This window comes from Protopterus annectens, chromosome 1.part1 (assembly GCF_019279795.1).
Source record: "Protopterus annectens isolate FY-2018-M chromosome 1.part1, PAN1.0, whole genome shotgun sequence".
Lineage (NCBI taxonomy): Eukaryota > Metazoa > Chordata > Ceratodontiformes > Protopteridae > Protopterus > Protopterus annectens.
This window is the reverse complement of record NC_056726.1, coordinates 121,221,113-121,235,138: the sequence shown is the minus strand read 5'-3', so window position 1 is coordinate 121,235,138 and position 14,026 is coordinate 121,221,113. Positions and strand designations below refer to the sequence as shown.

General features: G+C 40.7%; 1 protein-coding gene across 2 annotated transcripts in view; it reads left to right on the top strand.

The window, feature by feature from the left end:
• The window catches only part of ELOVL4 (ELOVL fatty acid elongase 4), a 771,086-nt gene extending 757,268 nt beyond the window's left edge, over positions 1–13,818 (top strand). For both annotated transcript variants that reach the window (XM_044073739.1, XM_044073746.1), the window contains exon 7: positions 13,164–13,818. In XM_044073739.1, coding sequence (XP_043929674.1) covers positions 13,164–13,442 — 279 coding nt within the window. In that variant the 3' untranslated portion in view covers positions 13,443–13,818. The remainder of the gene's footprint in view (positions 1–13,163) is intronic.
• Positions 13,819–14,026: the final 208 nt, after the last annotated feature.

Here is a 14,026-nt window from a genome sequence, read left to right as displayed (position 1 = left end):
GGCTGTGCCCCCCTGCACCCCCCACACACCCTGCAAATTTAATATACCAACTCCAAGATCGCACTATGTTGAGTACAAGAGAACAGTGTAGCGATCGCTATACAAGATACCAGCATTCCTTAATACTTGCTTCTCACAACAAGACATTTCAGCAAACTGCAAAAAAGTCTGTCAAAAATGAGCACTGTTTTACTATACACTTGGTTCACATAGCATACAGCTCTACCTTTCCAACATTCAATATTCTGGCATTCAGTATTGTTGGTTAGGATTTTGAGACTTCAGTATTTCAGTCTTGATATTTTAAAGTTCGGTAGTATGGGCATTCAGGTTTTAAAAGTAGACCCAGATTCAATATGTGCTGTCTTGCTTTTGCATAGGTGAATGTCTGGATAAAGGCCTTTGGCTTAATCTAACAAGTTGTTTCTGTAAATAAATAAATAATAGGACACTGAATGCAATAAAAAGTTTTCCTTTGGCAAATAAATGTTCAGTGTAAGTTGAGAAGTTTGCAGAGCTGTACATTTGGTACCTGTGTTTCCATGGAGACGAGCTGATTATAAAGGGAAGCAATAAAAGCCAAATCACTTTTTAAGGCTAAAAGTTAATATTTTCTGAAAGCATATAAACTGTTTTTTCACATCTGGGAAGGGAATCAAAATAAGACAAGAACTGACAGCAATTAGTGTAAGTAGGAGCACAGGCTGGAACATGTAGAATGAATAACCTTAATGTTAAGTTTTGCCTCTGCGTGTGTGCAGTTTTCATTTTGGAAATGGTTCCTATCAGAAGGGTTAAACTTCATTATTTGAAGATGCCCATATATTTTTGTTTATTGTTTTAAATTAATAGATTCTGGGGGTGTTCTGGGGTGTATTTTTTTAAGGTTTTCATTAAAGCAGAAAGTCTTGTAAAATGTAACATAAGTTCAAATGTAGATGACAAGAAACAACTGTATAAGAGATCAACATGCCATTAGTTAGGGATGGCATGTAACACCAAAGCTTCAAATATTCATTTAAAAAGCTGCCATATATAATAGGTGGAAATAATAACTTCCAATCATAATGGATACATTAAGCATATTATTTTGAAACGTGGATGGCTTCACAGGTATAGACAAAAAGGTAAGAGTATTAAATTATATTAAGAAATGCAGAGTGCCAAAAGCAGTGCTACAGCAGACACATTTGGAAAGAAGTGAGCATATGAATTTGATTAAGAAAGGATTTCAGGATCGATATTCATCAGTGTCAGGGACAGAGGAAAAAGGGAATACTTACACAATTGCTAGAGGAACTCCTATAGCGGTAGAAGAGGGTAGAAAAGATAGTAATGATAGATTTGAGATAATAAGGAGCTACTGTAAAAACAAATTTAAAAGAGAAGAGCTGTGTTTTGATATTCCCTCTTCTCCTGTAGTTTTGGTTTTGTATTCTCTCTCTGGACTTGGAAACGCAAATCTTGACATTTCAGAAGGAAGATATCACTGCCTACTAGTAAATTTCTGAAACCACCCTACAGAAAAGGCAGCTTGGCATGTATTTATATTTCACCTAAAACTGCTATTATGGAAGTATAGAAAATTGAGAGAAATTATCAGCTTTCAACAGGGAATATTACTTATACGTTGGGTTCTAGAACTTGATTTGAAACCGTGAGAATGCACCTGAGGAACTAGAAGGGAAAGGGATTACTGAAGATGTTTATGAAAGTATGTGGTATAGAGGATTTGAATTCAGCAGTAGGAACTCTGGCAGAATTTACATTTTATTCCCCAAGGTACAGTAACTGGACTAGACTAAACAGAAAGTGTAAGGTAAAAATGCATGATAATGAAGTAGATATGAGATACTGGCACTTCCCCAGCTACCTGTTAAAACAGAGAAATTTAAGGAATGGGTAGTGGAAATTATTTGAGAATTATTAGGGAAGATAGAAATGTCTTCAAAGGTTAAATCTAGTGAAGGGGATAAAATGAAACTGGAGTTTAAAAATAGGGTAGAAGTAAAAAGAAAAAGAGATATGATTAATAAGTAACAAGGCCCATTTAGAGTGCCTGAAAAAAGGTTAAATTATTGCAGAATAAAGGGAATCTTGCAGACTAGGAACCTATGAACAAGAAGACTTGCAACTGCAGAGTGCTAAAGAGAAAATAAGGGAGTATCTGGATAATATGCATGAGTTTAGAAAATTGTTGTTAAACAACAGATTTTTGATAACTCCAGAGCATAAAAACTCTTAGCACAACGACTTCAACAACAGAGAGTAGGAAGGGTTGTTGCCAAACACAGGGACCCTATAACAAGAGCATTTACTAGAGATCCTGTGGAGGTATTAGAGGTATTTTGGAAATTTTATGAAAATTTGCATAAAGGAGAGGAATGTGGAAATCAAGAAAAAGTACACATGGGAGTACTTACAATAGATTTAAGTATGCTAGTGTTAGAGGTAGTTGAGGCTGAACAATTAACAGTTAAGACAGAAGGAGATGAGAGAAAAATGGTAACATATAAGAGGAGATGAGAGAGAAATTGTGATGTATAAGAGGAGATGAGAGAGATGAGAGGAAAATTGTGACGTATAATGAGTCTGAAGCAAAGCCTACAAGGAATAGATGATATTCCTGTGGAAGTCTGGAAGGTGGGAGGGAAGACACTGATAAGGATCTGGAAGATTTTGTTTAACAGTATTTTAAAAGCAAAGGAAGCACCCACCACATCCTGGAAGAAAGCTGTAATAGCTGTAGTACCTAAAGGTGGTAAAGACCCATCAGACCCAGCCTCATGTAGGCCCATTTAAATTCTAAAACATGATTATAAACTGATTATGTATATAATAGCTAAAGGAACAGCAAAGGTGTTGTCAAAATTGACAGATATGGATCAGTGTGGTTTTGTGGATGGGAGGCAAACATTTGACAGCATAGAATAATGATGCTCCAGAAGGAAGCAGAATGTAAGAAAATACTGCTATTGTTGGTGGGTCTAGATGTAGAGAAAGCATTCAGCAGAGTAAGCTGGGATTTTATGAACAGGTTAATGGAAGCATTTGCATTCCTTGATACAATACAAAGGTTCAGTAGGAGGATATATGTGGGATTGGAGGCCAGAATTAAAGTGGGAGGGTTCCTCTCTGATAAGTTGTGTCTGAACAGGGGAACCAGGCAGGTGTTCTCTTTGCCATTTTTCTTTTGTTATTTGTATTATATTTAGAGCCATTGGAAAAGAAAATAAGGGACTCAGAAATTCAGTGATATAATTGGCATGGTAATCAAGAAAGGTTAGCTTTATTTGTAAATATTATTTTGCACCTGATAAAACCAGAAAAATATATTTCAGTGTTGTGGAACATTTTAAGACAATTTCAAGTCTTTTGGGATACAAAATTAATTAAAGTAAAACAAAGGCTATAGTTGTAGATTGTGGACCCACACATGAATTGGTTTAGGGATACCCTTATTTATGGGGACACGATAAAATGAAGTATTTAGAAGTATGAGTTAAAAAGATTCATAAATTCACAGACTGTTACTAGGCTAATGACCCGGGGGCCTTCCTAAACCTAGCAAAGTTTTCCAGAAACAACAATGAGGTCCTGTAAACAAATAGGACATTGAGGGCCAGGCATTTATAAGATATCTCTGTCTATAAGGGACATGGGTGCTAGGCCCGGTGTAAATTTCCTATTCTCCATCCACTAGTCTAGGTTTCTCTTAAACTGGGTAATAGACAAACTCAGCCTTCTATGGGTGGGAAGCCTCTTCCATAGGAGTGGCAATCTCTGGGATGCATACTGTCTCTCTAGCATGTCATATTTAAGTCACAGACAAAATTTAGGGCCCTAGACCTTGTATTTCTGGTACTCTCTGACTTACGAATATGTAAGAGATTCATAAGTGTGGGGTTTGTGGATGCCTTGTAATCCAGGCATAGAAACCCCTCAGCAATCTATAGGAGACCGAGTAGAGAGAAAGGGGCTTTAAGGCACTCTACATAAAGCAGATACTACTAATCTACTAGAGAGGAGTGAGGAAACTTAAATTTTGAACAAGTCAGTAAGACAAGGAACTTGTTAAGCAGTGCTCAGCTATGAGCAAACTAGATTATCTAGTAGTTAAAACAAATACCTGTCTAGACAGTAATGCCACAAGAATATACAGCACAAATCTTCCTAATGTAAAAGAACTGATTTGGAGCCTAAGTGTTTAAACCAGAACAAAGACACTTTTAGAATAAACACAACAGGCTTTCAACCAGCAATTCTCATCTCAGAAAAGTGTAGGATATCCTCTCCTGCCACAAGAGTGCAAGCCACAAGCCTTCCTAATGTAAGCCTAAGTGTTTAAACCAAAACTAAGACAGTTTTAGAATAACAGGCACAATAAGCCTTCAGTCAGCAATGACTAGCTCAGAAGGTTGTAACTACATTTCCTGCACAAGAGTGTAGACCACAAGCCTTCCTAATGTAAGGTAACTAGTTTGAAGGCCAGGTGTTTAAATCAAAACTAAGAGGCTCAGAATAACGGTTAAAGTTTGATCAGGCCACTAGCAAGTAGTAATGAATGCAGTAGATTAAATGCAACTGAACACTTTAAGAATGTGCATTAAAAGCTAAGTAATAAAGTAGGAAGAAATGCAGATGCAGTAAAAGCAGTTGAATAAGGTGCATTTTTTAGTAAGTGGGAAGTGAGAAAACAGAAGATAATGCAAGTTTATAAGAATGGGGAGGTGCCTTCCCAGTTAATCGCTCAGTGCTCAGTAGAAGGAACTGGTGAGATGGGACTGGGTTGAGTGTCCAAATTCAGATTTATAGTAGGGGTGGGTAACTCAAAAGCTTTCAAGTTTAAAAGTACAACAGCAGAAGGGAGAGTGGGTGGAAAAAAATCCAATAGAGCAAGAAAATTAAAACAAAACAAAATGCAGTGTAATAAAAAGATAAAAATAGAAGTAACCAAACTTAAATGAATAACTTCAAAATCAAATGCAGACAGAGATCAGCAGTAGTGAGGCAGCTGCTATGGCAGATAAGTATATGTGGAAAGAGTCTAAAGAAAAGATAATACAAACACTGAGGAACTGGAAGCTGTTGTTTATAGATATTGATGGCAAGATACAAGCATTTGAAATGTTTTTAGTCCCTTTAGTTTTATATACAGGTCAGGTATATTTTTTTATCAACTAGTGGAGAAGTTATGGACAGTAACTAATAAAGAGCTGAAGGGTTTTATCTGAGAGGGGAAGAGGGCAAGGGTCAAGTGGGATAAGTTGTTCCAATAAAACAAGGTGGTTTAGGATGCCTGATTTGAAAGGGATATTTTAGAACAACAGCTACAACTCCTATACATAACACAAGCAGAAAGCTATAATTCAAAGTAGAAAGGGATGATGATGAAACAGAGCAGAAATTCAAGAAATATGGAGAGATTTGGACTTTGGTTACAGATCTTCAAAGAGAATAACAGCAGATGTGCAGAATATTATATTCATAAAGTAGCTAAAGGTATTCTAAGAACTAAACCAATGCCATAGTGGAAAAAGGAGATTCTGCTTATACGGATGACTGCAATTAGATGTACAGAGAATAAGCAAGAGGGAGCTGGGATTTAATGGGGAAAACTGGCAAAGAAGCCAAAGTATTGGGAGCAAATAACTAGAGAGGGAAAGACAGTAGAGTGGGAAGAGGCCAAGGAGACATGTAGATTGCAGGCTGGAGACCGCCTTCCATAATAGGGACTGATGTCAGAGTATATAGCAAAGGAAAAAGGATAGGGGAATCATAGTGAAAGACCTGCTCTTGTAGAATTTTTAGTTGAATTTAGAACAGAGGCTGCTGTTAAAAAAAAAAGGAATATTTAGTAGAGCGTATAAAATACTGAACGGTAACTGTAGGATTCAAGCAGAAGAAGTTAGAAAGATTGAGAAGAGAGAGATTGGATAAGCAACTCACAAGGAAACAATGGAAAGACTTATGTATGGCTCCCAAATGTGCAACAAAGTGTAAAAGATATAGGATTTTTGCTTGGAAGGGTTTTTGCATAGGTGTTTTTATACCCCAAGGAGAATCCCAAAAATGTTTCTTCCGATAGATGTCAAATGGTGTTTATGTGATGGGGAAGAAAGAGGTAAGTGGAAACATATGTTCTGGGAGTGTAATGAGTTGGCAGACTTTAATAATTCTCTGCAGAGTACTCTGTCAAATAAAAAGGGGTGAGCAAATTGAGGTAACTGAGGAAATTATTTTTTGAGTTGTGATACAGGAACCAAATTGCCTAGACATAGTATAGACTTCTCTCCAAAAAAAAAAGCAATTACTAGAAAATGGAAATCAAAGTCTAAACCAACTGTATTTGAAGTAGTGAGTATTGTAACAGAGATAAAAGAACTGAAAGTGGGATCTTTAGACTAGGGTAGGAGCAAATGGGAACGATACATGCAGAATAATGTTTTGGAGGAGGAGTGAGATTTAAGGGATCGCAGGAATTAAAAAATTTGTCACTTTGCATTGATGATAATATAAATTGTATAAATGAAAAAAATATGTAACATTGCATTGATGGTAATATAAATTGTTGTATAAAAGCATGTATGTTATTTATAATGTTTGTAACTGCGACCATGTTAAACATGGTTTGTTTTCTTTAGTAAATGTATGATGTGAAGTTGTTCAATCTCGCCGTTCATTCTTCACTGATGACACGCCTGTTAGTAAAGCTCAAAATTTACCAGTAGTTCGAGGCCAAGCCCCTTATCCCATGATGCACTCCTGGAATTACCTCAGATCTAGTTTGCCGCGGTACGGATCTCAGTGGTTCCTCACGCCAGCTTTTTTTGATATAAAAATTGCTTTTCGCAAATTATTTCATTACTTTTTTCTATTTTTAGTTAGATTAGTTTTATATTATCTCCTGTAGTTGTCTCTTTTAGACTTATTCCCTTGGTGCTTGATTATTTAGTATAGTTGTAGTGGCCTCGTATTGGGCCGAGTTATTCAGAGTGTGTGTGTTTTTCTATTACCATAGTTTTTGCATAGATAGTATAAATAGATAATGTGCAGATATATATATATATATATATATATATATATATATATATCTATATATATATAGATAGATAGGTATAGATATATATATTACTTAGTGTTTGCTCTTTTTTCTCTGGGCCATTGTTAGAGTGTTTGATATTTAGACATGTTATCTTGAGCCTAAGGGTAGTTGTGACATAACTTTTAGGCTGTATTAGGCTGTGTGGTTTGTGATATAACCTTTAGGCTGTATTTAGTCTGTGTAATTGTTTATTGAGTTAAGCCTAAAGTTCTTTATTAATATGTCTGAGGAAAAAGACAAGCACCCAAAGTCTGGATTCAAAACATGTCCAGACTGCCGGCAAAAGATGTCTCTCACTGATGGGCACGTTCAGTGCATGTGTTGCTTAGGTGTGGCGCATCTGCAGGAGTCCTGCAGCATTTGCCATTCCTTTTCTTCAAGGGTTCTTTTAGAGAGGAAAAGGAAGCTTGTGGGTCGAGGTTTGCTGAAGCATTCTTTTGCTGAAGCTTTGACTGACCAGGATGGGGCCAGCAAGTCCTCTAAATCTTCAAAATCCTGATCAGACTCCAAGGAATCTAAAGACTCGAAACAGTCAAAGAAAGTGGAGGATTCCGGGACTTCTGCTCCACAGCCCTCGGAGCCGAGTGTCTCTTCATTTTGAATCCGGCCCACAGTTTTGGAGCTGGTCTCTGAGATATCTGTATCTCCACTCCTTCAATCTGCACCTTCGTTGCACTCCTCTAGGTCTTCTGTCAGCCTCTCGGATTTGGATATGGACCGATTGGTGCAGAAGCTCTTACGGGCACCAGGCCTTGCTAAATTGTTGTCTGCTCTGACCCCAGCGTCGGAACCGAAGACACCATCCTGGATTTGACTGCTCCTCCTCCGAGCCATACCGGATCTTTGGTGCTGGAGGGGGCTGACCTGCTGATCATGGAGCCTTTGGAGCTGAGACATGCTCCAGTGTCATAGGTTCCATCTACTCTGATGTCCCGTCGGGTCCGGGGAGGATAGTCGCATCGACTTGTCGGTGCCGACTCTTTCTCTTGGGGCCTCGGCTCGGATGAGCTCAGCTCCTACCTCTGGCTCTGAGCCCACAGCCTCTGTGAGGGAGGGGCTGGCGGTTCCTTCGGGTCCGTCGACTCCTCATCGGAGCTGTTATGCTTTTGAAGCCATGAGGAGAGCCTTGTCCCCAAAGACATCCTCGACACCAGGTCTGGCAAAGCGCCTTTGTCTGTTTCTTCCTCCATCGTCCAGGCCAAGCGTAGGGACCCTGAGCCTCAGGTAGCCCCACAGGGTGCCCCTTGCTCTTCTGAGACCTCCCCAGAGACTCCCACTGAGGAGGTCCCCAGGAAGAGATTGTGTAAGAGGAGACACTTGGACTCCCCACAGGAGTCATTGCCATCTGACACTGAATTGGATGAGTCAGAAGAGTCCCCATGATCCCCCTCTGAGGATATCTCCTTTGCAGAGGTACTTGAGATCCTTAGGCAGAGGGATGATTGGCAGACCAAAAGCCCTACTGAGGACGAGTCAGTTCTCCTGAAGGCTTTCGGGTCTCAACCTTCTGCCTCTTGGGTATCTCTGCCCTTTGATGAGCTCATGCAGCTGGTCTCGGAGGGCATGGGAGTCACCGGAGCCCATGGAACCTGCCCCTAGGAGGCCTACCAAGTTCATTTCTGCCCCCATAGATAAAGAATTTTTGTCCAAGGGAGTCCCTGTTGATGCTATGGCAGTGGTGGCCACCAAGAAGGAATGTCCGAGACTTCCTCGTCGATCCATCCTTCTAACAGAGAGTCCAGGATCATGGATCAATATGGGAAACGCATGCTTAGTTCAGTGACTTTTACACTCCGATCCCTGAACTGTTTGAACCACTTCACCAGACTGCAAAGAGATCTCCTTAAGGAGTTAGGAGATACTTTTCAGGGTACTGTAGCTGCAGGGGCTTCCAACAAAGTTGCCGCCCAGCTTACTACCCTAAATTCCATCGTGAACTTGTCCATGCATCTCATATCATATGCAGCCGATCGGACGAGTAGGGCAGCGGGTACAGGTTTTGCTCTAAGAAGACATTCCGGGATGCGCTTGTGTTCCTTCACAGAGACTTTTATGTCTTCATTTGTCAACACCCCTTTTGATGGCTCATCTCTGTTTGGGCCCAAAGTGAAGGAAACTCTCACCAGATGTGAGCAGGAGGGAAAGACTCTGTCTGCCATCGGAGTCTGTTTTTCCACCCCTGCTCGGCCTTACCACAAAGGCCAGTGAGGAGAGAAAATGTGGTTCTGAAATGCCAAAGAGCCTTTCAGGACACACGTGGTCAACCCCCCCTCTAGGGGCAGAGGAGGAGGTAACAATGGAAGACGCCGCCCTCGTGGCAGAGGGGGTCTGCAACACTAGGGCGACAGAGATCATTTCTCTGGTCAACCCTATCAGCGCTCCTAAAGGGAGACCCAACTGTCCTGCTCTGGAGGCAGTCGGGGGTCGCTTATCTTTGTACCCAGATGCCTGGCAAGATATAACAAATGACAGCTGGGTACAAAGTATTATTTCCAGAGGGTATTTCATACCATTCTTCACCCCACCCATGCCCCCAAGGAGAATCCCAGACGTTCCACCCAGTTACAGGGAACAAGCAACTATAGAGGTCCGCAAGCTGCTAGAAAAAGAGTCATCCAGCCAGTCCAAGCAGACTAATAGGATCCGGAACTAACTCAAAATTCTTTTTGGTTCTAAAGAAAACAGGGGACTGGAGACCTATTTTGGACCTCAGCAGACAACCAATTTGTAAAGAAAGAAAAGTTCCAGATGGTTATGCTACAGTCTATACTTCCTTTTTAGGGAGAGACAAATGGATGTGCTTGATAGATCTCAAGGATGCGTACTACCACATAAAAATTGCCAGGCCATTCTGAGATCATCTACGTTTCCGGCTGGGAGCCAATCATTATCAATTTCGAGCCCTGCCCTTTGGTCTCACTACAGCCCCCCAGAGTGTTCACCAAATGCATGGCAGTGGTCATGGCTCATCTGAGGCGTCTAGGATTTCAGGTGTTTCTGTTCTTAGACAATTGGCTCTTTACCTCCACCACCAGGCATCAACTGATTCAGGCAAGGGAATGCACTCTTGACACTCTGCCATCACTTAGGCATTACAATCAACTCAGAAAAATCTGCCTTGTCACCATCGCAGCATATTGTCTTTATAGGGGCAGAGTTAGACACCTCAACCACCACTCTACAACTACCAATCAGGAGGGTCTTTCTTCTTCGCTAGCATGTCAGTTAATTAGTGTCGAAGGACAGAGCACCAGCTGCAGAAGTCTTAAAATTATTAGGTTTGATGGCTGCAGCAGTCTCGGCCATACCATTAGCAAGGATGCATATGTGGATTCTTCAATGGCTGCTGTTCACCCAATAGTCCTATCACGAACTTCCAATGAGTCATATGATTTTTATTACAAACTCTTGCAAGAGAGATCTCCAGTGGTGGCTGACATCTCTTCATATAACCATAGGACGCCCCTTTGTACTACCCCCTCAAGTAGCCACTGTGACCACGGACACTTCCCTGATAGGGCGGGGGGCATTTTCAGGGGAAGAATGCCCATGGCACATGGATGGATCAAGAGTCACACCTGCATATCAATGTTCTGGAGATGAGGGCAGTATTTCTGGCGTTGCAGTACTTTCAGGACTCTGTTCCTCTAGCGACGATTGCAATTCAGACAGACAACATGTCGGTAGTCTGGTACTTGAACAAACAAGACGGGACCAAGTCTTAACCCCTTTGCCGAGAAGCCTCAGAGTTTGGCAATGGGCTCTCTCCTCCCAGTGCTTTCTGTTGGCAACGCACATTCCGGGGAGATCCAACGTGATACCAGACAAACTGAGCAGGGCAGTTTTGTTGCCGCACGAGTGGTCCCTCAAACAAGAGATTGCAGACAGGATTTTCCGCAAATGGGACCAGCCTTGTGCGATCTTTTTGCCAGTCACATCAACATGAAATGCAGAAGCAACTTTGCCCTGATTCCCCCTCTGGGAGAACCCCCGAGAGACGCACTCGTACACGATTGGCCCCCGGGTCTCCTCTATGCATTCCCTCCAATCCCTCTAATACTCAGACTTGTACAGAAAGCAGTATTGCTGGGAAGGACTATCATTTTCATAGCCCCTCATTGGCCTCGGCAGATTTGGTTCCCATTTCTTCATCATCGTCTGTTGGAGGATTCATAGATTCTAGACCCAGTTCCAGACCTTCTGACACATCCGTCGGGGGACCTCCATCCTTCATTGCAGTCACTTTAGCTCACAGCTTGGCTGCTCCAGTTCCCCTCATAGCCAGGCTTCATGATCTTTCTGCTGAGACAAGGCAGATCCTCTTGTCTTCCCATAAGCTGTCCACCAGAAGATTATATCATAGTAAGTGGAAGAGATTTTCCAAATGGGCTTTTAAGCAGAACATTGATCCTTATCAAGCCCCTTTGACGTCCATTTTAGAATTCTTGGCTATGATTTTTAATAAAGGAGCTGCAGCTACTACAGTTCGGGTCCAGTTGGCTGCTATATCTAACTTTCATCTCGGAGTTGACGGGCTAAATATAATGTCCCACAAGTTGTCCAAAGCCTTTCTCAAAGGAACCTTTCACATGAGGCCTCCAGTGAAAACTCCTTATTCTCCTTGTAATCTAAACTTTATGCTGTCTCGTATAATTCTCCCCCCGTTTGAACCAGCATCATCTTGTGACCTTAAGTTCTTATCATGGAAAACCGTATTTCTGGTGGCTATTACATCTGCCTGCAGAGTGTCAGAACTTCAAGCCTTATCTATCAGCCCTCCTTATTTGATTTTTCATGCTGATAGAGTATCTCTTAGGACAAACCCCTCTTTTTTGCCCAAAGTTTGTTCGGAATCTAATATCAACCAAGTCATTGAGTTGCCAGTCTTCTTCCCTAACCATTCTAATAAACTAGAGTATATGCTGCACAAACCTGACGTTCACAGACAGCTCAGATATTATTTGGACAGAACAAAAGATGTCAGAAAATCAGACCAGCTCTTTGTATCATTCTCTGAAGCCAGAAAAGGTAGACCAGTGGCTAAAACAACGCTTTCGAAAAGGCTGTCTGATTGTATTACCTTTGTTTATTCAGCTGCTAATATGCCCTTACTACATAAGATTAAAAACTTATTCTACCAGGGCAATCTCTACATCTTCTGCATTTCAAGCCAAATTGCCCCTTGATAACATTTGTGCTGCAGCCACTTGGTCTAAACCTCATACCTTTATCACTCATTACAAAGTTGATAAGGCCTCCAGGAACAGGGCTTCCTTTGGGTCTACGGTTTTGAAGAATGTACTCCCGTGAGCCACCCGAGATTGCGGGTGCTAGGGACGCTACCCATCAATGAAGAATGAACGGCGAGATTGAACAACTTCACATTAAGAAGTTATGTACTCACCGTAACGTTCCATGTGAGTTGTTCCATCTCGCCTTCATTTTTGCGTCCCTCCCTCCATCCCCCACCTGGCTGATAGTTGACCCAGAGGCTAGTCTCATCCTGGTTATTCAACTCTTCTTCCCCTCTTGGGAGAGTAGTTCTCTTACAGGGATATGGTACACGCAGCAAACAAGATCTGAGGTAATTCCAGCAGTGCATCATGGGATAAGAGGCTTGGTCTTGAGCTACTGGTAAACCTTGAGCTTTGCTAACGGCCGTGTCAGAGCTGATGTATCGGCGCTGAACCCATCAGTGAAGAATGAAGGCGAGTTGGAACAACTCACATAGAACGTTATGGTAAGTACATAACTTCTTATTTGCCTATATCTTAAGTGATAATTCAATAAAGGTGTTAAAAATAAAAAAACTTCATGTTAATTAGCATTTTTTTAATTCTCAGACATATTTTAAACCTTAAACTAGTTTATGTAATTCTCTTCAAATGTTTGATGTATGATCAATATAATCTTACCAGACTCACTTTTTAAAATACAAATGAAAGTTCTTCAAGGCAGGCCTGTTTATATAGATAAGTTAATTATTCAGAAACTGAAAAGAAAGTCTCATTTTTTGAGGTTTGATTATGTTATTATTGAATAATTTTTCTTTTTTCAGGTCCAGTTCCACATCGCCATTGGACATACTGTTTTATCCTTGTATATCGATTGTCCTTTTCCCAAGTGGATGCATTGGACACTAATAGTTTATGTTATTACCTTCATCTTCCTTTTTGCTAACTTCTACTACCAGACATACAAACAGCCTAAAAAGGAGTCTGTTAAGGCTACAAAAGTAGTGGCAAATGGTACTGTAACTAATGGTGTGACCAACCAAGATAGAATGATGGTGGTGGAAAACGGAAGAAAGAAGAAGGGTCGAGCAAAGAGAGAATAAGTTTTGCAGTCTTGGCCTTAAATGAGTCTGATAAATTTGATGGAATTAAGGAGCCTCTAGATTTGTTCTGGAGGACTGATTTTATGTACATTATTGGTGGCTAACATGTTATAGCAAGTCTGTACTATTTAATCAAATTACTGGATGCGACAGCAGATCGCTGAATCTCCTTTTTTGACTATTTACTAGTAGGTATCACTGGAAACATTTGGTGCAAAATAACAGGTATAAAGTGCTAACTTATTGTACTGAAACAAATTAGGCATTTGAAAAAGTAAATTGAAATGGCCAGTTTCCATATTTATTCATGTATTTGCTTTTAGAATATGGTAACTGGCTAGCATCTGTGAACAAATAAATGGTATACTCAGAAAGGGATGAGTGTTTTTTTGTACATTTTTCCAGTAATGTGAGCAAATGATGAACCTCAAAGCTGTGTTGCCTGTCATCCATAAAAGCAGTATTTCTGGATTTCTAAATATTTTTTATTATGATTGGAGCAGCAGATGAGGCTGTTACCTTGAACTGGGTGGTGCAGGCCAATGTCCATGATATGAAATATTACCAGTGATTAACTTGAACAG